At 39.3% G+C, this 22,756-nt stretch overlaps 1 protein-coding gene across 2 annotated transcripts in view; it reads right to left on the bottom strand.

The window, feature by feature from the left end:
* erbin (erbb2 interacting protein) overlaps positions 1–22,756 on the bottom strand; it is a 73,749-nt gene that overhangs the window by 26,788 nt on the left and 24,205 nt on the right. For both annotated transcript variants that reach the window (XM_088071416.1, XM_042509843.2), the window contains exons 3-9: positions 9,954–10,148; positions 8,962–9,079; positions 6,717–6,795; positions 6,495–6,584; positions 4,319–4,375; positions 1,425–1,488; positions 445–519 (exon numbers count right to left, since the gene is read on the bottom strand). In XM_088071416.1, the coding sequence (XP_087927542.1) occupies positions 445–519; positions 1,425–1,488; positions 4,319–4,375; positions 6,495–6,584; positions 6,717–6,795; positions 8,962–9,079; positions 9,954–10,139 (669 nt within the window). In that variant the 5' untranslated portion in view covers positions 10,140–10,148. The remainder of the gene's footprint in view (positions 1–444; positions 520–1,424; positions 1,489–4,318; positions 4,376–6,494; positions 6,585–6,716; positions 6,796–8,961; positions 9,080–9,953; positions 10,149–22,756) is intronic.

Genomic DNA, 22,756 nt, shown 5'->3' on the forward strand with positions numbered 1-22,756 from the left:
TGCTGTTGAAACGCTGGCAGAAGAACTAATGCTTTAATTTTGACCCAGATACAAACAAGCCGGCCATTTGGATGAAAAATGAATTCTAATGTAACACATTCTGAGTCTCAAAACATCATTATGAATTCATTGCGTTCGAGGAAAACACTTCAGAGCTGCAGATTTTTTTGTGTAATTATTATCGAGACATCTGCAAACCCAAACGCCTGCATTTTCCTCTGTGAAACTGTCTTGACTGTGTTCAGCCAGCAAGAGGAAAATATCTAAAGTGCAGCTCCTCCTCGGCTCCGAGAGCTTAAAAGTCTGATGCAAACTGACTGCGGTTCAATTTGATGAAGAGTTAGGCAGACGCGTAGTTTGAAAATCAAGGGGAAGAATCTCAAGGTGATGTTTGGGGGCGCTGCAGCTTCTGAAAGAGTGCTAAGGATTGACTGTAAATTTTACCCCAGGTAAAAACGTCAGTCTGTTCCCGTCCATCCACAGCTCCTTGATTCCAGTCAGCTGCTCCAACACCTCAGGCTGTAGATGGAGAGAGGAGAGGTTAAGTGATAGGGATGTGTGTGTACAGTATGAGTGTTAGAGGGTGTGTGTGTGTGTGTGTGTGTGCCTGCTGGGCCAAGACAGGGTGAAGAGCTAAACTCAAAAATGAATAATTAGTTATTTATTCCAAAGTGATGATTGTGTGTTAATAAATGCTATTTCTATGTGAAAACAAATGAGCACTTAAAACAGGGTTCCTACAGCTTTTGAGACTTTTCTGATGCCACTCAGAACTAAATTTATGACTAATTTTCTGAAAAACAAATAGAAAAAAATTTGAATTTTATTCTGCCCTGAACTTAATTCTAACATAAAACATGATTTTTCTTTCTTGTCCAACTGAAAAAGTCAGTTATCTATGACAAATGTTGAAGAAACCAACTCATTTTAGAGTAGAATACATGGAAGACAACGGAAATATTGCATTGTAGTTTAGGTATCTATTTGGCTTACAAACAGAAGTAGGAAACATATGGCAATTTTGTCAGTTTCCTTGGAAATTTTGACTTTCTCATTTTGTGTGTGAGATTCCACTGCGTGGACTCCCATAATGATGAGTTTAAGAAAAAGAATTTAAGAAATGATCTAACGAAATCTATGTTACTAATTTTTTGGAGATTTCACAATGCAACATCTAATTCCAATGTCTGAGCCTTTTTTACGAGTTTTGAAAGATTCATTTTAATAATTTTAATACCAATTAAGCCCTTAATTTAAGATTACTGAATTAAATGCCTTTAACCATTTTAAAGGATTTGCAGGAACCCTGTAAAAAACACAGCTTCTATTTCAAAAGGAAAGGAGATTAATGAAGGAGGAGTCAAGGTTGCTACCGCAGAGGTAGAGAGCTCTGGGCAACGACAGGCTGACGGACAGATACTCACCACTTCAGTGAACTCATTACTCCCCAGGTCCAACCTCTCCAGCTGTGTGAGCTTCTGCATGCTTCTGTAGACACACAGGACAGACAGGGAGTCAGATCTTAAATTCTGCCAGGATTATAAGCAATGCAGGCCAAGGGGCTCCCAAAAGCACGCCAAAAGAAACCGATTATCTGTCAATTTTCATGTTATGTTTTGGATAGCATACTACGCTCTACTTTTGCTCCTTTCACTGAATAATTTTATGAGGAAATAAATACCTTTAGCTGTTCAGGCGTGACAGAAATATGCTTTAAATAATGGAAAATGTGACGTATGCTAGCCCTAAGCTTCGCTCCAGACTTTTCTCTCCGCATTCAGGTCACAGTCTCACATTCTCGGCTACGCTGTAAACAAGCAGATAAAAAGCAGGACTATTCAACTGCTTACAGTCGTCACTGTACATAACTGATTAGCAGTGACAGAAAATTGGAAGTGAAATGCTCTTATAAAGGCTTATTTCACATTCTGAGCAGCAAGAGTGACTTCACTCTCCCATTCCTAAAAATCTACTCACAAGATGCCTTTGAGGAGATTTAACCCCCGAAGGCAGCAGCAAGACAAAGTCTCAAGTAAAAAGGTAAAATTTTCTGAACAAAGATTTAACTCCGTGAAACATCCTCAGTTGATTAATTAGAGTAAGACAATGAAGTTTTCTGAAGTTTTTATGTTTAAAAATGTTGTCCTGATTTGCACACGTTTCCAGAACAGAAATCTCAACATTGGATTAAGGTTCAAAGTTCTTGCTTCATTCTCTTGTCATATGAGATTTAAAGGTTTGTACAGAGGTTTGAAATCTCCTTTTATAAAACTATTGAGCAGTAAAACACTATCAACAGCTTGACAAAAATCAACTGTTGCAACATTTTAGGAATGAAATGTTCTACTAATCAGTCATACACATGACAAATCTCTCAGTAAAAACTTTCAGAGTATAGACGGGAATAAAACTGCATGGTTTGAGGCCTGCAAGTTGAACTGTTTAAAAAAAAACCTTATTTTTGGGAAAACTGCCTTTAATGATTTGTTTTGTAAAAATATTTTTACACCAAGAATAAGACATAACGTTAAAAACTAACTAACAGACATCACCATCAAACTTCTCCAGTTTATTACTTACATTAATACAATTCTTTTTGTATTGAGTTTTCTGACATTTTAATTAAATATACACATTTTGCATATAAGTTCAATCATCTAAGCTAAAATAAATACCTAAATGTGTATTGTAGACATTTTTCTTTCCACTTGCCTGAAAGACGACCCAAATCTCAAATTGACTATTGCATGAAAAACATGTTTTCACCTGCCTTTAAGATTCGTAATAGCAAAATGTGAACAAAGTTCACTTGCTGTTCATTGTTTTAGTGTTGCCAATTGAAGGCAATTCCTCTCATAAAACACGATGGGGTCAGGAGTTTAAATTATATAATTGTGTCATACTCAAGGACTGTGATAAAAAAATCAATTTTAGGCAAAGAGTTGTTTTAAATCCTTAATTTCCTGAGAGTGAATTAAGAGTTCATACAAAATGAAAGCAAGAGACTGAGGATGAAATGGAGATGTATTGAGTTGTGTTTTGGAACAGATATGATGATCCTCACCCAGCAGGGGTGAGCTATGTTTACTTAAAGCACACAGGACTGGGAAGCAGAGGCCCACCAACACTACTGCAGAGTCTGTTTTGTTTTTAGGTGCTCCTCATAAAATGAGAATGTTAAGACATTTGGCACACATTATAAATATGATTTAAGCTGTTTGCCGATTTCTTTTAGTACTCGGCGCACTATGAAAACATTAATCATGTTGATGTAGTTGAGCAGTAGCCAGCTTTGTCACATTCTTACCTCAAAGTTGGCAAGAACAGCAGAGCCCCCCGTGTGAGCTGAAAGGGCTAAGAATGAGCTGTGCTGGCTCATCTAAAGAAGTGAGTTCACACACTATGGCTTATGACCCCCGAGTTGTGAGGAACACAGCATCCTTCTTTAATACATAGAAACATTTGGTTCACGCATGTGCTGCGGTGTGTGTGAGTGAAAAGAGGCTGTATTTCCTATGTGGAAGCCCTGAAAAGAGCTTCTGCTGCGCCCCTTTTGTGCACGCACACATTTGTTTACATCTCTGAAATGCTTGTGTGTTGCTCTGGCAACGTTCCCGATCATTAGTCCTTTTCTTTGTCAGGGCTCCAGCCTTTAACAGGTCTGGCCTCTGTCACATAAACACAGCGGAGAGGAGAGGATCCGCTCTGAGCTGCGGCACGGCGCTTTATACACCGGCTGGCCCGTTGGTTAGTCAGTGAAAAATAAGAAAAAGGAAAAGTGAGTGAGGTAACAAAGGAAGTGCAGCCAGAGGGAGGAAATGGATAAAAAAAAAGGCAGAAAGGGAAATAGATTTTTGCAGGGAAAATGGGAAGGGACATAAAATGGAATGATACGGCAAGTGAAGCATGAAGGGAAGAAAGAAAGAGAAAGTACCTTCCCCCCACAATCACCTGGAGCTTTCTCAAATGTTTGTGGGACGTCTAGTCTCCCAGCGGCACCGTAACCTTCTCAAATGGTGAAATAACCCTCACCACTGTCTCAGTAGAGGATTATAAAACCTGCCACAGCAAGCAGCCAAGCAAAGGGGGCTCTTATGTAACACAGTGGAATTTAATGCTACAGTTGGAGGTATAGGAGTCTAGGCTGACAAAAAGAGGCAGGATGGAGGACATAACAGACATTACAGGGGTGGTTAGAGGAAGGAGACATGGGGGAAGTCATGACACACTTCATGACACAAGCATGACTCTAACAGTGATGCTGCTCCCTTTAAACAGAATGAACACGGTGTGTTTGATGTTTTTAAAAACCACTTACTTTGGCAACATCTTTAACTGGTTCTCCCTCAGCTCCAGGATCTGTAGTTTAGTCAACCTGCAACAAAAAAAAAGAACCAATTAGGGGTCGATCAATATTGGTTTTTCAGGGCTGATACCGATTATTAGTATTTAATGAGACCGGTAACCAATATTTGCAACCTACTATATGCATTTACAATAAAAATGAAAGTCTTTATACCAATTTTTAGAATATAGCAAAGTTTAATCAAAACTGAACCTTTCAACATCAAATACAGCAATTCCCAGCAACTTTTAACTTTATTTTATAAAGTTGTGAAAATTTAAATAAATAATTAAATAAAAATACCTCCCAGAGGTTTTACAAAATTAAAATTCCTCCCATGCAGACGCTTTGTTTGCACTTTTTAAATAATTTTATCAAAAAAATAAAACGCAGACACAGATAATCTGCAAAATGCCAAATATCAGCCCCGATAATCGGCAAGGCCAGTAATCTGTCGACCTCTAGAACAAATGTCATAATAGGTAAACAACATTTGATCTTCACACTGTAGTAACCTTTATTTAACTTAAAAACTGTATTTTGCAAATGTCTGTGTCTACTGTAGCCCTGTTAGTTTGCAATCTATTGCTGTCATGCTTACTTTTTTAAAAATTACTGATAAGATTATTTCCAATAAAGACACCTTGATCATTCTACTTTCATACTTTCACATTCTACTCTACAGCAATATTATGTGGAATGTTTTTACACAATTTCCTCTGAAGGCTTATCTGCTATTAACCTGCTATAAAATGCAACTACATGACAAGGTCTTTTGAAGTAATTTAAGTCCCCAAAACAAAGACTTAGAGTGATCATACAGAAAGCAAAAGTAGATTAAAGAGAGGAGATGAGGCTGACAAGTGGGCACCTCACCCCACATGTTTTGTGTAATCACCAAGCTCACCGCTAACTGTTGTGTAAACTACAAACAGTATGAGTGTGACTGATCCTTCTGGTTTGACAAAACAACCTGTTCGGTCTTTAAAGTAAAAGGAACTGCATCTTAAAGCAAAATGTTATGATATATACTGTATGTCATATCATTTATGGATCGTTTTCTGGAAACATGTTAAATTAGGAACACCAAAGCAATGATTTGACATGAGGCAGCAACAACGCAAGAGTTTGTTTTTTAAACACAGGTGTTATTTTAGACCTAAAAAGTCTGATAAACCGGCAGTTGCTTTTTTTTTTTTGCTTTTGGCCACTGTGGAGCAGCAGAAACAAGTTGTGAATACAACATATTATCACCTTTTAAAGGGCAAATTTGTCACCTTTCAAGTCGATGTTCAATCAGTGCTGGTAAATGTTGGCAACCAAAGCAATATATTCCTCAGTGCATGCTATAGTCACAGAGAAAGCTGAGTTCTCCTGCTTGCAGCAGATATGGCAGAAAGCATAGAAATAGTGTCAACAATTGATGGTAAAAAACCACATATTTTGTTTTTTGTTCCTCAAAGCCATCATTTAACTTTTAGTAGGTGCATATTTTAGTATATGCATCTATTAGCTGTAGCAAGCAGGAAAACTTTTAACTACAAAGCAAGCCAAGCGAGTACACTAACATTAATAATGTATTTTATAACACGAGTTGCCGACTTGACGTCATAAATGCATAAACATGGTGGGCAAAAGTCAATGTTTAGTCAATGGTAAAAAAAAATGTTTTAATTCAGGTATTAAATATCAGTTTTTGATCATATGTAAAGTGTAACATGGTAATAATGTTGACTGCTGTCCATGTAGAGTGACCTGGATTAAATATTTAAAAAATATAATATATTAAAAAGAAAATATAAAAATATAAATAAACTGGGAACAGCTAACAGCCTCTTGTTTTAACTTTAAAATGCAATTGTGTTTTTCAACATTGTCTTTATAGCCTCCATGTTCCAAAACCTCAAAGCACATGAACACAACAAAGTCGGGAGAGCGACTTCCAAATTTGACCTTTTGACATCACATGAATGCAGCATTATTCACAATCAGATACATCTCATGCCATTGCAACCATGTGGTAAACTGCTCTACTGCTTCATGGGGCCTTGCACAGAACATACAGTTAATACCACAGTCAGCAGCCTGAGTGTACAGTTTGTACAGTGCTTGAATTTTCATCCTGATCCAATCTGGAGAACATACTGACCTGCCAAAGCTGGCTGGTAAGAACTCCAGGAAGGCATCATTCAGGTAGAGCTGCGTCAGACTCAGAAGCTGAGTGAAGCCCTCTGGGAGCCTGAAAACACACACGAACAAGAATCACATCACTCACACAAAGCTGCCGCAATGCTGCAATGTTTCACCTTAAAAATGTATGTGCAACGTTAAATCAAAACGGAGCTATTGTATGAGGGTGGGCGGCACTCACTTGGATATGGGATTCACACTGGCTTCTACAATAGCTAGGACTTTGCAGTTCTTGATGTTTTCTGGAAACTCCTGGATACCTGGAGAGAAGAAGCAAAAACATGCCTTTAGACGTTTCAAGGTACAACAATTACATCAATCCAACATCTGCATGCTGTACTTCGTTTTATTACCGCTGACAAAACAAACCACTCCTGTCAAAAGCAAAAAGAGGAGGAGTGATGTGCCTCGTGTTTGGGAGGAGAAGCTCTGTTAAACACGGCTGGATTTTGAGTACAAGCAGGACTGCTCTCTGCCTGAATTGTGACCGCTCGAGATACATTAAGAGCGGCTCTGCACCTTTCCTCTCTAAACAACCGCAGAGCAGAGCGCTCGAGGTGACATAATGAAAGAGCAGGAAAGGAAGACAAAAAAAAATAAAAAGACCACTGAGTGATAGTCTGCAAGTTCTCATGAAACATCCACAATGTGTGAGCGTCGAGAGAGGGGACGTGACCAAAGGCTTATTCCACCCACTTTGTTTTGTGTCCACAACACTTAGTACAGAGTTATTTGAGAAGAAGGATAAGCTACTTTTAATGTCAGCACGGCACATGCAGCTCTGGTTCATGAAAACACCACCACATCCTTCAACATTTGTTTAATCTTGCTCGTCTCTGCACTCATTCATTTATATTAGAACTACCTTTTTAACCTTTGTCTATCCATGAAAGGGTTTTTGCTGAGCATGCATCCTCCTCCTCTGCTCTGTTGAGCTTCAAGGTTACATCGTGATGATCAACCATCTTTTTGCAGTAACCTCCACTTTATTTCACAGAGCTTAATATCTTTTGGGAATATAGTGTCAGACAGTGATGTTAATGCTACTGACAACATCTTTGAAGCCAAACCCCTTTGTGGGGGAACATGCAACGGGATGTTAAGACGATACAGACATTTTTTTAAAATAGCTCAGTCACCTGATTGATTCTGTGTGCAGCTGGGCATTAGAACAGAGAGCTGTCAGACACTTTGCAGCTGTTTCTTGTTTCTAAATGTCACACAAGAACAACACCGATGGCGGAAAGTTTTCATCAAACACGCAAATTTGAAAGGACTTGTAGTGCAAAGCGCTCCCTCATATTCAACAGTGCAAATGTTTGTCTTCAAAGAGGTAAATGTCACACTTTGGCAAACATTGTCACTTCACATTCTATCAAAACACTGTAAAGACACTTTGAGTTGAGCACCTTGTACAGATATTCTCCTCCAGCAGCTTTGTTTTGTTCCTGTCTCTACTCTGCGCTGTGAAGATAATGTCTGGTAAACTGCAGGTCTGGGCTTGTGCACTTCCTTTATCAATCACGTAAGGGGTTTTCAGTCACGCAGTCTTGTGACGTAACATGTGGTAAATGAAAAACACTGTCGTGTTTTACCTGAGAATATCTCTGAGGCAATCTAAACACGGTGTCACTTATGAAACGCTTTCCTGGCAATTCAATCCATGAAACCTGAGCAAATTTCCTTGTTTTCTTTCAAAAACATGGGAAGGAGGCATGAGCAACAAAAAAGACAAGACCAAAACTTTAGCAAGAAAATAGAAGAAGAATAGAAGAAGAAAATTATCAAAAAAATAGTTAAATAAATAAATAAATAAAGTACAAAAAAACCCCCAACAAAAACAACCAAAAACAACCAAACAAAAAAAAACAGACACGGAATAAGTGATCTTAAAAATTATAATAATTCTGTGACATCATTTTAAATATGCTTTTATGATAATTACAGAAAGTTTTTCCCTGGCTTTTTCTTTTTTCCCATACCAACTTTCCCCATAAAAAATCATTTTCTAAATATTTCTAATGTCTAGCAGTTTGTGGAACATTTTTTACCAAGTTGCTCATTGCCTTTTTCCTCATGTTTTTTAACAAATCAAGGCAATTTGCTCAGGGCTCAAAGGTTGAAATACTTGTAAAAGGAGTGTGATAGCATCACAAGAAAAGTGATGCCGCTCCAGATTTAAACAGAATTAGCATTTTTCTTGAATTCTTTCGCTGACTTATGCCAGCAACACTCGCAATAACACAAGGACAACCAGGACATCTACATATATTACTGAACCAGCGGCTTAGGTCAGTTTTCAGGTTTCAGCAACATGATCTGATGCCACAATTTTATATTCAACATGCCAGTCAAAAACACCACTTACTTTAGCTACAGCACTGCAAAAAAAGAAGATGCAAAAAATACGAGGTCACTTTACTCACTGTTTTTGCTGACATCAAGCTCCCTGAGATTGATGAGGTTTGCAATCGCTGCTGGCAACACTGTAAGGTCATTATCTGGCATGCTCAGTCGGTGGAGTAACTGGCAGTTAAACAGTTGCTGGTGGAGAGGAAGAAAAGATAACAGTTTTTATCAAAAAGTGCACAGTTAATCATAAATACACATATTAGATATTTAAATGTCTGTTTGTCTGAAAAGCTCAGTCATTCAAAGGCCTTTTTGTCTGAATGAATATGATGTTTAGTGTGTCCACAATGGAAGCTTTTCATAGAGATGACTAGTTAGGCACACAGCAAATCGATATTTAGTGGCCTCATGTAATTCTGTGATGTAGCTGAAATGTGTTATAAGATGCAGATGGAGCACATAGTGGAAAGCGCTTACAGTGATCACGTCTTTGTGCGTCAAACTGGATGATTTTTCTAACCGACGTCTTTCTTTTTCTTTATTTCTCATGCAGATTGCTATCATTCTGGCATTTGGATGTTTATTACATCAGTACAAAGCTATATGAAATGGACATTTCGGCTATTTACTGAATTTTATTGACTGTTTTAAACACAATACAGCTGTTTCATTACGTGAGCATTGTGTGACAGGACATTATCAATCTGTGTGACAAGGATGACTTCAACCACAGGTGCTTTCCCCGTGCACACTGTTTTCTGTCTCTATTACTAACAGCTTTACAGACATGTGCTCTGCCGTGGTTTTAATGTGCAAGAAGCACCAGCCTCAGGTAGCAAGCTAGAAGGAGACAGGTTACTGCGAGGCAAAGTATCTTATAAAGAACCCCTAAAATGAACCCTGTAAGATGACTACATGATTACTATAATTATTTTAACAGCCTTTGTACAGGAATGATTCTGTCCAAAGATTTTTGATCCATTTATGTGGTTGATCAATATAGCCATGATCACTGTAAGTTGTTTCCACTGTATAAAGTTTCTATACATCTGTGTGTGTGCCTTACTTTAGGCAGCTCCTCGATTTGGTTGGCATCGAGGTAGAGTTCCTGCAGGGTCTTCTCAAAGCTAAAGATCTCCTTAGGAACAGTCTCCAGGCTGCAGTGGGAGTAGTCCAGCGATGTTACTGCCTCCTCCTCACCCCGCAAGCAGCGGCACGGCACCAGACGAACAAACAAGCTCCGCTTGGACATCCTCAGGCACTGGAGAGGGGAAAGAGAGAGATATGTAAAGGGAGCAGAGGATGGGGGCGGGGGTGGATGGCAGTTATGTAGAGCGGTTCTTTCACACTTCAGCTTTAATTAGCCAGGTTCAGATTTTTTTTTAATCCTTCACATGTGATATTTTTAGTGTAGTATACACTCACAGATCTTGATATCTTATCAGTTCATCCAAACCCTGACCATGTGACTGCAGTGTTAAAGCCTCTGGAAACATGGCTTGTAATAGTAAGAATGCACAGATTATATTAAGGTTGAGTACCTACAAAAATCTGAGTTAAAATAAACGTTCTCAACGATTAGACAACAGACTTCAAAACAGCTAATTTTGAGGTCAATCGCATTTCTTCAGACTGTGTGTGTGTGGCAGATCAAGTTTTGATTGGAACGTCCTTGGATTCCACCTTTGTCTACTGTCTCTTGTCTTCACGACAGCTATGAAGCAAAGCAGCGTCAACGTGGTACAGCTCTATCTGTTCCAGCCCTCTGACCCTGGCTGCGTTCCTAAATTCAATCTGACACTCAACACTAAAATGAGAGAGCTGTTGTTTGAAGCCACAGTGTTCTGTTTTTCCATAAATTAACGAACGCTTAAATTCATCACATATTCACTCTGTTTGGGGCTCTGGTGCGCCTTCTCCCAAGACAGTGCCAATAGTGTGCTGTGACACTCCCAGAGTGCAGTGCTCTAGATAACCGAATGGTACATTCAAACAGTGCTCCGAATTTACGAATGATCCAGTTTGTGCCAGAGTGCGCACTCAGAGTGAGTGTTTCCAAACGCACCCTACTGCAAGGAGCATTGAGGGATTTTAGTTTGGCATGTAAAATTAGTATCAACTGACACCTAAATTTGAATTTTTGATCTTTGTCCATATTATGTGATATGGATCGAGAATAACCACGCCCAAATCAACCCAGCTTGAGGAAACTGTGAAAAACTAAAATCACAGTATTTCAAATTTGGATTGAGGCTAATGTCTGATCATTTTTGATGCTCTATATTATGCATGTAGGAGGCTTAATTACATATTAAGAATGTTTTTAGCGATTTGGGTTCCCAGAGGCTTTAATTGTCAAAACAGAACTGGTACGTTGTTTTATGTTGTACAGATCATTGGCAGCAGTCTGTGTCCCAGCGACAAATGGAGAACAATGACTCAAGAAGTGATGAGATCAACTCTAGTCAATCAAAACAACATACGGACGTAATTTCACTGATAACGACTGCAACAGCGGGCAATCACAGACAACAAAGACATTAAAAAAGCCACAAGGAAAAACTCCCATCAATAAAATGACTGGCCTTTCACCATGTTGTTGTTTTTTTTTTTTTTTTACATTTAACTTGATGTTTTCTCTGTTGTGTTGATAACTCAGCCGTCCCCGATTAGAAATTAAGAAGAAATTTTCAGGATGGAGAGTCAAACTGACACATGGCATATGACACCCAGTGAAACAATCAGAAACAGATGAAAAAAGGATTTGATCAAACAGATCTAACTTTGTTCTGACTGAATACCCCAAAACCGTCAGGTATTTGTAACCCTGTGTCTTATCTTCATATCTGTGTCCATTATGACTCTTAGTAATAACATTTTCTATAAGAGCAGTGACCTTCTGGGGAATACATTCTGTGTTTACTTTTGTTGATTCATGTTGATTTCTGATAAACCAGCTTGGGGCTCTTTGTCAACTTTGTTCTTGCTGATTGGAGGAGGTTAGTAAACTGTCCTACTGAACAAAACATATGTGAATAACACCCAGGTTGACAAATACTGGAGTGTCCCTTTAACACTGCGGTTGGTAACCTTGATAAAAACAACTTTTTTTGTCATATTTGCTAAAATTGTCTCTATATCCACATAGTAGTATGTGAGACAGACAAGTCTCTAAAGCAGCTGTCGATCATGTCAATCACTGCTCTTAAACCTAATTGTCAAACTTGGCAGTGTTGATCAAATATGAATCAAGATTCTGTTACTGCATTGCCTATTTCTTGCCTCAAATGTTTTTACAAACATATTTTAGTGTACTGTTTAGCTATAATATGAGACAGTTTTTGACACAGCCCCTGTGTTTTAGATGAACTGTCATAAAGAGCCAAATGACGCACCACCTACAGCCAACTTTCTCATTTTACAGCTAAACAGTACACTAAAATATGTTGTTGAAAACACTTGAGGTGAGAAACAGGAAATGCAGACAGAATTTTGATTCATATTTGATCAGTGCCGCCTAGTTGGACAGTTTGACTGAAGGTGACCAGCAGTAATGGTATGATTGAAAGATGTGTTAGAGACTCCTCCACTCTGATTGGTTGTTTTCCTTCAGCTCAGGGGGACTCATGCAAATGCTCTATCTGTCTCATGTACTACTGTGCGAAGGCAGTGACAGTTTAAGCAAATATGACAGTTATATTTGTAAAAGTTAAAAACTGTAGCTTTAACATAGCAACACTGTCCAATAAAAAGGTTAAACTGTCTAATTTTTAGGGGAAAATACTTAAAAATAAATATCCAGTTCAGAAGCAGGTCTCAGTGGCAGTATCATCCAACAGTATCTGTAGATGGCGTATAATGGCTCTTCAGTGCAGAGGCACTTCTGTGGAAGTACCTTTCAACCCAGCCGTGGGTTGCATCAGGCACACTCAATCCTATTATTTCCTCCAAAGAATTGTGCTGCTGATGTGTTCTGAAATTTGCATATAAATTGCATCTGATCACTGAAAACGAGTTGCCATTCGGTAAAGGAGTGCTCAACACGATTAAAAAAAAATAGAAAATGACAGACATATGAACTGTACTTCCTTTTTTAAAGGTTTCAGTAAAAAAACAATAACCCTCCATAGAAGGCTGACATGTTGCACTCTTTTACTTTCCCATTTCTGTTTTTCTTGTGGGAAAACTTCTGAAATTTCCATAGGTAGGCAAAACAAGGAGCTGTTTATTATCGTGGGTATGCTGTACTCTCATTTGGGTTGAAGCTGAGGATAAAAAAGCAAAAAAAGAAGTAGGCCATGAATCAGTCATCACTTTGGAAATCCTTGTCCTTGACTAGTTTCATCCTAAACTCTCTCTACTGCAAAATAAAGATGTATAAAAGGCAGAAAATCTTTTCAGCTTCCAATCTGGTTGGGAGCTTAAGAGGGTGGAGAGGAAGGGAATGTTGTAAACCCGTCCTATAAATTACTATAGGGATGTATGTATAATTTTTATAGCTTGATGTCACCACAGGCGTTTTCCCCACGTACAGTATACACTATGGAATGTGTTCTGGTCAACAGAGGCTTTGTTCCTCGGAGCATGTGGAGAATGTGACTTTTCCTCCCCCTCATCTTAATCTGAGCGCCGCCACCGCACATAATCTCTGAGTCCTTCACTCACTGTGTATCCTGACTGTCTAACTGAGCTGTAAAATTGTGATAGCCTTGACCTACGCTGTTGGTGCAGACTATGTGTGGGTGTGACAACATGTTTGTGTTAGAAATTGCTAAGAGGAACTATGCAGGTCCTTTTTTGCTCTGTAATTTGGTTATCTGAGTACAACCCATTGTTATTGTTACCAGATGTACACATATTTGCATATGTGTGCAGAAATGCTTTTTCTGGACTATTTTTGGAGCTATTCAAATATGACTAATAGCCTATAATGACATTAGTCATGATACTAAAAAAAATCATATCAAGCTCAAAAGAGATGGACACTCAATGCTCAGTTTCATAAAAATGAAGCAATCTGTCCAGTGTTGACTCATAGGACAGCCGGTCAGCCATCCCTCTATCTCCAACTCATTAAAAACAAGTGCATGTGTGCACACGCCCATACAACCATGAGGTATGCACAACCAAGAGTCTGTCAGCCTCCCACACATTGTTCTGTTATAGCAGCAGGCAGCTCATGTATAAATACTCTTGAGTAATCTGGTCTATCACTAGAGGGGATGACAGAGGGCTTGGCTCCATTCACCCCGAGTAACGAGCACTAAGCATATGGATGACGCATGCTATTCAGAGTGGGAGGAGAGGGAGTGTGATATGGGTCAACGAAGAAAGGGGGCAGGTGGGGGTTATTGCGAGTAATGCAGGAATAACAGCAGATAAAATGTCATGAGAAAAGTTGCAGGGAGAGTATATGTATTTGGTTTGAACGATTAGCAGAAAGCAGCAAGAGAACATAAAGGTAGAGGACACTGAACGTGGTGAACGTGTTTAAACGAGTAAAAGAATTCATTCTCACACTTTTAAGGATGGGTTCTAAATGACTTCATCTAGTAATGTTAAATGACCAGAAAATCTGAATGTTGGCTGTATTACAGAACAACACTTTGAGTCTACAGCCACATTGGCGCCTCTATCAGGCTACTTAACCCTACGATATCTGAGCAGACTGGTTAGATTTCAAACTAAAACGGGGGTGAAAAGACCAATTTGGCAAGAAATGCCCCAAAAGTTTTGAGAAATTAGAAAAAGGTGAGAATGAAATGACCTTAAACTTTTTTGGAAAAGTGGGGGTTAGAAAAATATCATAAAACTGGGGGAAAATTTCAACAAAACTACATATATATTGACTATAATTTTATATTTAATTTTTTTTTTTGATTAATTTTTAGGCCATGTTTTGGTAAGTTGCTCATTGTCTATTATTCATGTTTTTATAAACATTTAAATCTTATGCAAAGACCCAAACCAAAAATGAATTCATCCTACTAAGATGTACTGTCAGAGTATACAAAATCTGATATAGCCTAGCTTATTCCTCTGTGTCATAGAGCTCCACTGTTTTTTTGGGTGACATATTTTTCATTACCATGAACATGGGCACTGTAATAAGTCTGAGTCGATGCCATGTATACCATCATACTGTCCAAAAAACTCATAGAGCATCAAATGTCTATTACTTCAACACTGTAAATAATCCCCCAACAAACAAACTATTTCTCCAGGTACAGTGTCCAGCTGTTTTAGTAAGTTATTTGAGATTATTGAATACTTGAATTTCTTCAAGTAAATCAGAAAGTGTCGAAAAATAAGCTACAACACTTTTTGGTTTTAGTGGTTTTAGGGGCTTTGTTGACAATAATAGGCGTAAGTATCTCAGTCTGTTGGGACAATGCTTGGAGACCAAAAGTGATCAATAGTTCAAGTCACATACAGACCAAAAATAGTGTGGATTGGCAGCTGGAAAGGTGCTGGTGCCGCCTCCTGTGCACTGCAGAGGTGCCCTTGAGGTGGGCATCAAACCCCCAAACTGGTCCAGGGACGTCGTATTATGGCAGCACTATAATATGACTTCCAGTATGCATATGTGTAGTAGTGTGTGTAAAAGGAGGGATATGTGAAGAAATAAATTTCAGACCTTGTGTCAATTTGCACTGAATAAAATTACCTTGTGACAGCTGACAATTAAAGAGATAATAATAATAAAAAGACAGTAAATCCACAGCCTTATTCATAAAAAAAACAAAAAACAAAAAACTGAACTATGTTGCACAATGTTATCAACATGCCAAGTAGGATAATTGGTAAACAACAGGAGACTATGAGTGATAACCTTGTAAGTCAGGTACTTTGCCAATTTGAAGCTACATGCCTCCAAAATAAACAGTCGTTACAGGAGGAAATTCAGCTGCTCCAATTAGGTCAGAGATTTGTCATGTCCGACATACAAATCAACAGAATGTAAAAACATTATTTTCCAAACTATGCAAAATGCCCATTACATTTGCATAATGCACAACATACTACTGATGCCAGTTTATTTACTGCTGCACAAATGAAGCAGTTCTTCCATAAACTGCTGGAGCAGCAGTGTTAAACATCTATCTCCTTCCTATTTAAAGACAGTATTGGTTATGGTTTCTGTACCCTTTTTCTTTGTGTTATGAAACTGCTGTTTTTACTTTACCTTCCTGTAGAATAAAGAGAAAGCAAAATGGGCTGGATAACTGTGGCCCTATTCGGCTGGCTGTCTGAAGCCCCCGAGAGTAATCTGGAAGGCAGCACACTAATGAGACCCGCACTGCCTTCAACATAGATAGGCTTATCCACTGACCTACATGTTATTGGAATGATGACTGTCTACATTCACCCAGCTTTAGTCCATCAAGAGCGTTTGACTTTTGATCTAAAAAAGTTCAAGACATGCAATGGAGATTTCCAGACATCTTAAGCTCTTGGCTGAGATTCTCTTTCTTAGCCTACTTATTTAAGCGCCACGTTTACTTAAAATCAGTGTGCTAGTAACAGCTTGGCCTGATAGCTGTAAAATTGTTAATAGCTCAAAACACACTGGCTGTATTTTTCAGAAATGTAAAAATGTGTGGGCATGTGTGAATGGTGGACATGTGACTCGTCAGCCTGGCAATGATCCCTGTGGCTTCCTCTGTGCAGCAGTGAATGAAATAGTCCAGAGGGCAGGCCAGTCACAGATTCCCACTTTATTCTCCCAGTCAGAGCCAGGAAACCACTTCCCTGTCACAACCCCTCTCCCTGTAACTTAAGTGCCTCCTGGGTCGGTGCTGTTGCTATAGAGACTGCGGTCAAGGGTAGGATTGGTGCTTCGACCCCCAAAGTCACACACAAAACACACAGCTGAGTTTGCTCAAATGTTCATGCAGAAAAGTATCGACTGATAAAATACAGAGGGTTCTGCAAAAAGTGGCCTGAGGTCAAAGTGAGAGAATTGGTTTTGAAAATTAAATTTAAAAGTGACAGATGGAGACTGAGAAGTCTGTTGCCACTTTTACACTGCTTTTCCACCAAAATTAGCATGTGTATGCAGGTCTTTCAAACACAGGTAAACCCACTAAAAATAGGCTATAGACTCCTTTTTCATTGCCAGTAGAGCAGAGCTGTGTACATGGCTCTGCAGCAGTCAAGTGTAGCTTTCTGTGTGTGCGTGGCTGTTTTAATGGTGTGTCACCATCAGTGTCACGTACAGGCCGTAAAACAGGTAAACAGTATACAGGAGCATGGACAGAGGCCTGTGACTTAACAGTGTTTTTTTCTTTTTATATATCTCTTACTTATTCAGTCTCTCGCTCAAACTTGGTGCAGAATAATTTGGATCAATGTTTTAGAGCTACTTAGGTGGAGATGGATGGTAATTAGTGACAGTGCATCATTGCATCTCGCCAGTTAATTGGCTAAAATTAGCACGCTCATCCGGGTGTTGTGTTTCCATCAAACAACGGAGGCGACAAATACCTGTTACAATTGCAGGGTCAAGATGTTAGCATTTTTTGTTTTTTTGGGGGGGGTTTGAGTGGAAAAGCAGCTCTACATACAATCACAGAGTTGTTTCACCTATAAGCCGCCACATGAAGTGGTACCAGCACCAAAACTGTATCTGTATAAACAAGACAGCTGGCAGGACGGGATCACGAGGAGCATGGGTGTGACGTTTTGATGTTGTGTTATGTGGGCAACCCCCTGCAAGAGATTTATAAAGTAGCCGTTAGCAGTTAGCAGCCAACTCAAAGAAGAAGAGCAAATGAGATTTGGGAGTTGTTATCTGCTGAACAGAGGCCGAGATCAGTCAGCATATAACCAAGACGATAAATGTAAATGTTATTGACATGTTAGGCCATTGTTATTGTTTAGGATGTGCTGTTGATGAATATGTTATACGTCACATGAGAGGCAGACTCTGTTGTGTTACATGACATACCTCTTTTGCTTCTGCAATGCCAGTATGCAGTCTGTAATCACACACTGAAGCTGAATGATGCCGCTGTCATTTGGTTTTCTGTAAAAATGTACAGGGGGCAAGAAGGGACTTTGTAGCAGCCCTATGGGCTGGGATGAAAATGAACTTGTTTTCTACCTGCCACTGTCGCTGGTGCATTCCAAAATCTACCACCCGCTCAGTAGATAGTCATTATTTTTTTTGGCTGGTGAGCAAAGCAAATCTAGCAGCCACTTGCATTTGGCTGGTGGTCGGTGCAAATTTCCAACCTCGCCTACAGCGCAATCTCTGTGTAAAAAAGGCTTGTGTGTATTTCCCAAAGGTCACTGTGTCCTTCCACTGTGACCAATTAGCATTCACTGGCCTACTTCTACTTTTATCCACTAGAATGTGTTGGGGAAAAATTAGATTCTAACACTTCAAAAACTCAAATGTATGTCTAGCATACCTCAAAGGGTTGTTCAAAGCTCCTAACCAGCCAGTGAGACTTTGCAAAGACATGAAAATAGACAAGAGGTAAAAACGAGCTAAAGGGCAGATTTAACCCCAGCATTTATAATGACCCCCTGTAGGTATTGTTAGTGTTGTGTCTGTGTTGAGGTCTGTGTGTGCGCATGCATGCTTGCGTGTGTAATGGGTTAAGCGGAAACGAAAGTGCCCCATTTGACAGTAGCAAGCAGCTTGTGTTATTTATAGCAAATAGTACTCATCTGGTTGATATGGCAGAATGTGATTAGTACGGGCGAGCTCTTGCCTTATGAAAGGAGCTTTTGATCCAGATTGCAGAGTGGACTGTTACAGGATTGCTGGGCCACAGCTGAAATTTTATATTGGAGATTATGGCAACAAAAACAATGTAAGAATTAAAAAAACACAACACAGCCTGCAGAGCCTGTGGGATACACTTGAATTGCCTCCGTCTGTGGAGGAAGAGGAAAGAAAAAGTCACTTCCTCAATGCTGGGCGGAGTGCCAGTGGGCTATAGGCTTGTTCTCTCACCCTTCCTATAATGCAGCTTTAACTCTTCTCAACTGGGATCATGCCCTTTGCCACAGACATCCTCTTTATTATTCACTGACACATCAAATACCAGTGCAGAAAGAGAAGTTTAATGACTTTGTGCATCGGAGTAGGATTCCCACAATAATCCTTTTCTTGTTTAATACAGAAGCATATGTCAAGTTACACAACCTTAAGGAGGCGTATTTTACAACAACTGGAGTACATTTCACATTGAGTGTACACCAGAATAAGATACCACGCTGCATTGGAATGTAATGTCAGGTTTGCAAACAAAACCCTGTACCAGTACAGTGCCGGATGAATTAGCACACGGCTTATTTTACACAGGAAGTATAGGGTACATGTTGACTAATGGTTGCAGCCCAGTCCAGCTGAGAGATAACAGTTCCTGTGGACAGGTTGTGTAACACAAAGAGAGCTGTATGTGACATTCAGAGCACTGATATAGCAACAATTTGCCATTTGCTTTGTAAATATATAAAGTAAGAATGAAAGCAAAGAATGAAATCATGCAACCTTCTGTGTGTGTGTGTGTTGTAAGCTGAGCCTCTCTGTTTTTTGTTGCGGCAGCCATGCCAGCCTCTTGTGCCTGTTAGTCCCTGGGAGTGTGTGTGTAATCCCCGCTGCTCTGCACTGTGCTAATATGGCACTCATATGGCACTTATATGGTGCTTACTGATGATATAAAAATCACATTTTTGCAGAAGTGGTTTCCCCAGAGGTAACAATGTTAACTGTTTATTGAGTTAGCATGGTTGCTGGCAGCTGGCTCAGCCATCTCCATGTTGAGAACCATGTGCCGACAATTCTGCCCCATACTCTGAATCATAGGTATGGTCTGAATGTTGCAAACAGTTTCTTTAAAAATAACTAAAAACACCCGCAAACTCCTTTTCCTCAAATGCAACTACATTATTCCTTAAGTAGGGATATTCCAAACAAATACTTTTCCTGTAGTTTCAAGTATAAACTTAGACTAGTTGAGTAGTCTAGTAGTAAGAAAATACTCAAAAACAGTCAAAAGTAGGCAAATTTTAATCTACAAGATAAATTACTGTGTGGAAAAAATATTGCATATATTATAAGAGTTATTTTAATTTGTTCATCATATTTTTCAATGACTAAATCTAAGTACCCCTAAATTGTGTGGCACTTTGCGTTATGGACACACTGCTCATTATCCTACAAAACATGGCAACAACTTACCGAATAGAAGTTACCAAGTAACATTTATTTAGTGAGTATTTAACATCCTGATTCATCTCCATTAAAAAACACATAATCATGGGGGGCCTGGTGGCTCAGTGGATAGAGTGGCACCCCATATACAAAAGTTGAGTCCTCGCCGCAGCGGCCACAGGTTCGATTCTGGCCTCAACCCTTTGCTGCATGTTGCCCCTTCTGTCTCTCCCCCTTTCAAGCTTAAACTGTCCTGTCCATTAAAGGCAATAAAAGCCCAAAAATAATCTTAAAAAAACACAACAACACAAACTCATAGGCTAACTCTCTTGTGTACTGATGTACATGCAAATTGACACACCCATACATAATGTCAAGGCTTGTTGGGATCTCTCATGTGACCAAAAGCACCTATCTCCTTAAGCCAACCAAAAAGACAACCAGTTGGCGTGAATGTATGTGAGGACATAGTCTCTGTGTTGAATGTCCACAAACCGCTGTGGACATGTACCGGCTACATGCACATGGTTCCATGAATTGATTCTGTGAGTGGCCATGTTTGTTTTTAAAAAAGGAGAGAGAGGGAAGATGATGATCAGAGGGTAGCAACATTTAATCTTCTAGTTAACTACTCATGCACATTCAAACACTGAAATGTTGCTACTTAAGTAATTTTTATTTATAACGAAATGTCTTTAAGTATAGCTGACTGAAATTATAATTGTGTAGTGGTGGTAGAGGGATGGGAGCATCTCTATAATGAACTGAAGAGCAGTATACAACACAGTCCCTGATGAGGTCTTTCCTCTGGGCGCCTCATTAACAGCATCACATTCTACTGGAACTGGCACAACAGGAGACCTGCTGCTTCTCAATAATGCAGTGGGATATTGAGTTAAAAGGACAATAGTTCAACGACTGACTGAGACACACAGAGCCATGTCTCCAGACTCTCAAATCTCCAAGTCTCCAACACAGCTAAGACACACATCCATGCCTTCTTTCTTGTCTCACCACTGCTGTTGATCCTAAAGTACGGCTTGATATCTAAACAGAGGAAGCAACCCATGAATACAGAGACGAAGCAACGGGAAACGATGGCTGGGATTACAGCTGAAACAGGTAGAAAGACAACCCTGTTGTTGGTATCTCTAGCGGGGGTATGGAGCTCAGTGGAACCTGAAGTTCCAGTTTCACTCTCCCTCTGGTTTTGGTTCTCACCGGCGTTCTTAGGTCTCAGTGGTCTTGCGTGACTCTAGAAAACAAAACCATGATTGTTTTCTTTGAATTCGTGGTGAAATGAGGGTAAGTAATCCGATCTGTGACAAAGACAAAGTGGCCTTTACAGCATCCTCCCGATTTTCTTCTCCGAGCAGACTCGCTCTGATAAACTGAACTCATCATAACAACAAGTGCTGTCTGTATTTGAACATTTACATGTATCCTACACACATTCCTTCGTATAAGAATATGTTTAAGACTGGCCTTGCAATTCATCTCTTTTAAAATGCTAGACAAAGCTGAATTATTGTTGCAGCAAAAGGCCACTGTGCCTCGAGCTGAAGCTCTAGAAATAACTGGAGCATGCCGCTTCTTTATCTTTTGGGTTTTTTTTAAAAAATTTTTGCGTCACATCATAAAATTTACCCCAATAAAACAACACATGTACATAACACTGCTTTATTGAGGAGATGCTTGAAAGAAGTCAAAGAATTCAAATATACTCCACATTAACAGAAGAAACAAGTGCCCACAGTCAAGCCACTATCTGATTCACCATTCCCCACAATACCATCTATTGACTATAAACACACTGTGTTTGAAGATGCAGTCCTCTCACATGCAATGACGCACAGCCAGTGCCCCCCCGACCTGACTAAGTCCACTTGGCAGTTTTTTTAGAATGCTAACGTTTGTGTTGAAGCAAGAGCGGCTTTGTGTTTTTCTCACAAACATACAAACAATGCCCTAGTTGAAAACAGAAGAGGTTTGGGGAAAAGAAGTGGTGCCCTTTGGTAGCTTTTAGGCTTTTCATAATATTCTGTTTTGATTCATTATGACTTACTGGTTCATTAGAAAGACTGATAAAGATCAAAAAAGAAGGTAAAATGCTGAAAATGCGACAAATAAAAAAAATATCACTTCTATATTACTATTAACTTCCTCCACCACTCTCTTGTGTACAGCTCCAAGATGCACAAAATCGCATCAGTCCACAAACAGCCGATAAAAAGCAGCCGACATTAGTGGAAGCATTTTCTCAATGTGTCGCGTATGACAGGAAAACGACCAGATGCAAAGCTGTTAGTGTTGCAGTCACACTGCATTTCGCTACTTGATGCCCACTACCCTTTTTCACTTTGCCTTTGTTCATTTTTATTGCTAAAATAAAATCAAAACTTGTTTTGAATACATTTTTTTCATTTGTAGTTTTTAAGAGGCAAAAAATCGATTTAAGTCAAAAATCAAGTTTGACGTGAAAAAAAATCAGAGATTTTATTTTCAGGCCATATTGCCCTGCTCTACTAGTAAGTAACAAAATGAAAGAAGCAGAGAAATAAATTGTACTTAGATGAATGCTTTTGTTGGCGCAAGTGCTGCTGAATGGTCTATAAAGGGCTCCCTCTTCTTTAAAGAGGTTATGAAAAAAGTTGCCCATGCTGACAGCTCGGCAATGGACTGATAATATTCTCATCAAG

The sequence above is a fragment of the Plectropomus leopardus genome, chromosome 20, assembly GCF_026936395.1.
Source record: "Plectropomus leopardus strain MGB_pleo_1.0 chromosome 20, ASM2693639v1, whole genome shotgun sequence".
Taxonomy (NCBI): Eukaryota; Metazoa; Chordata; class Actinopteri; order Perciformes; family Serranidae; genus Plectropomus; species Plectropomus leopardus.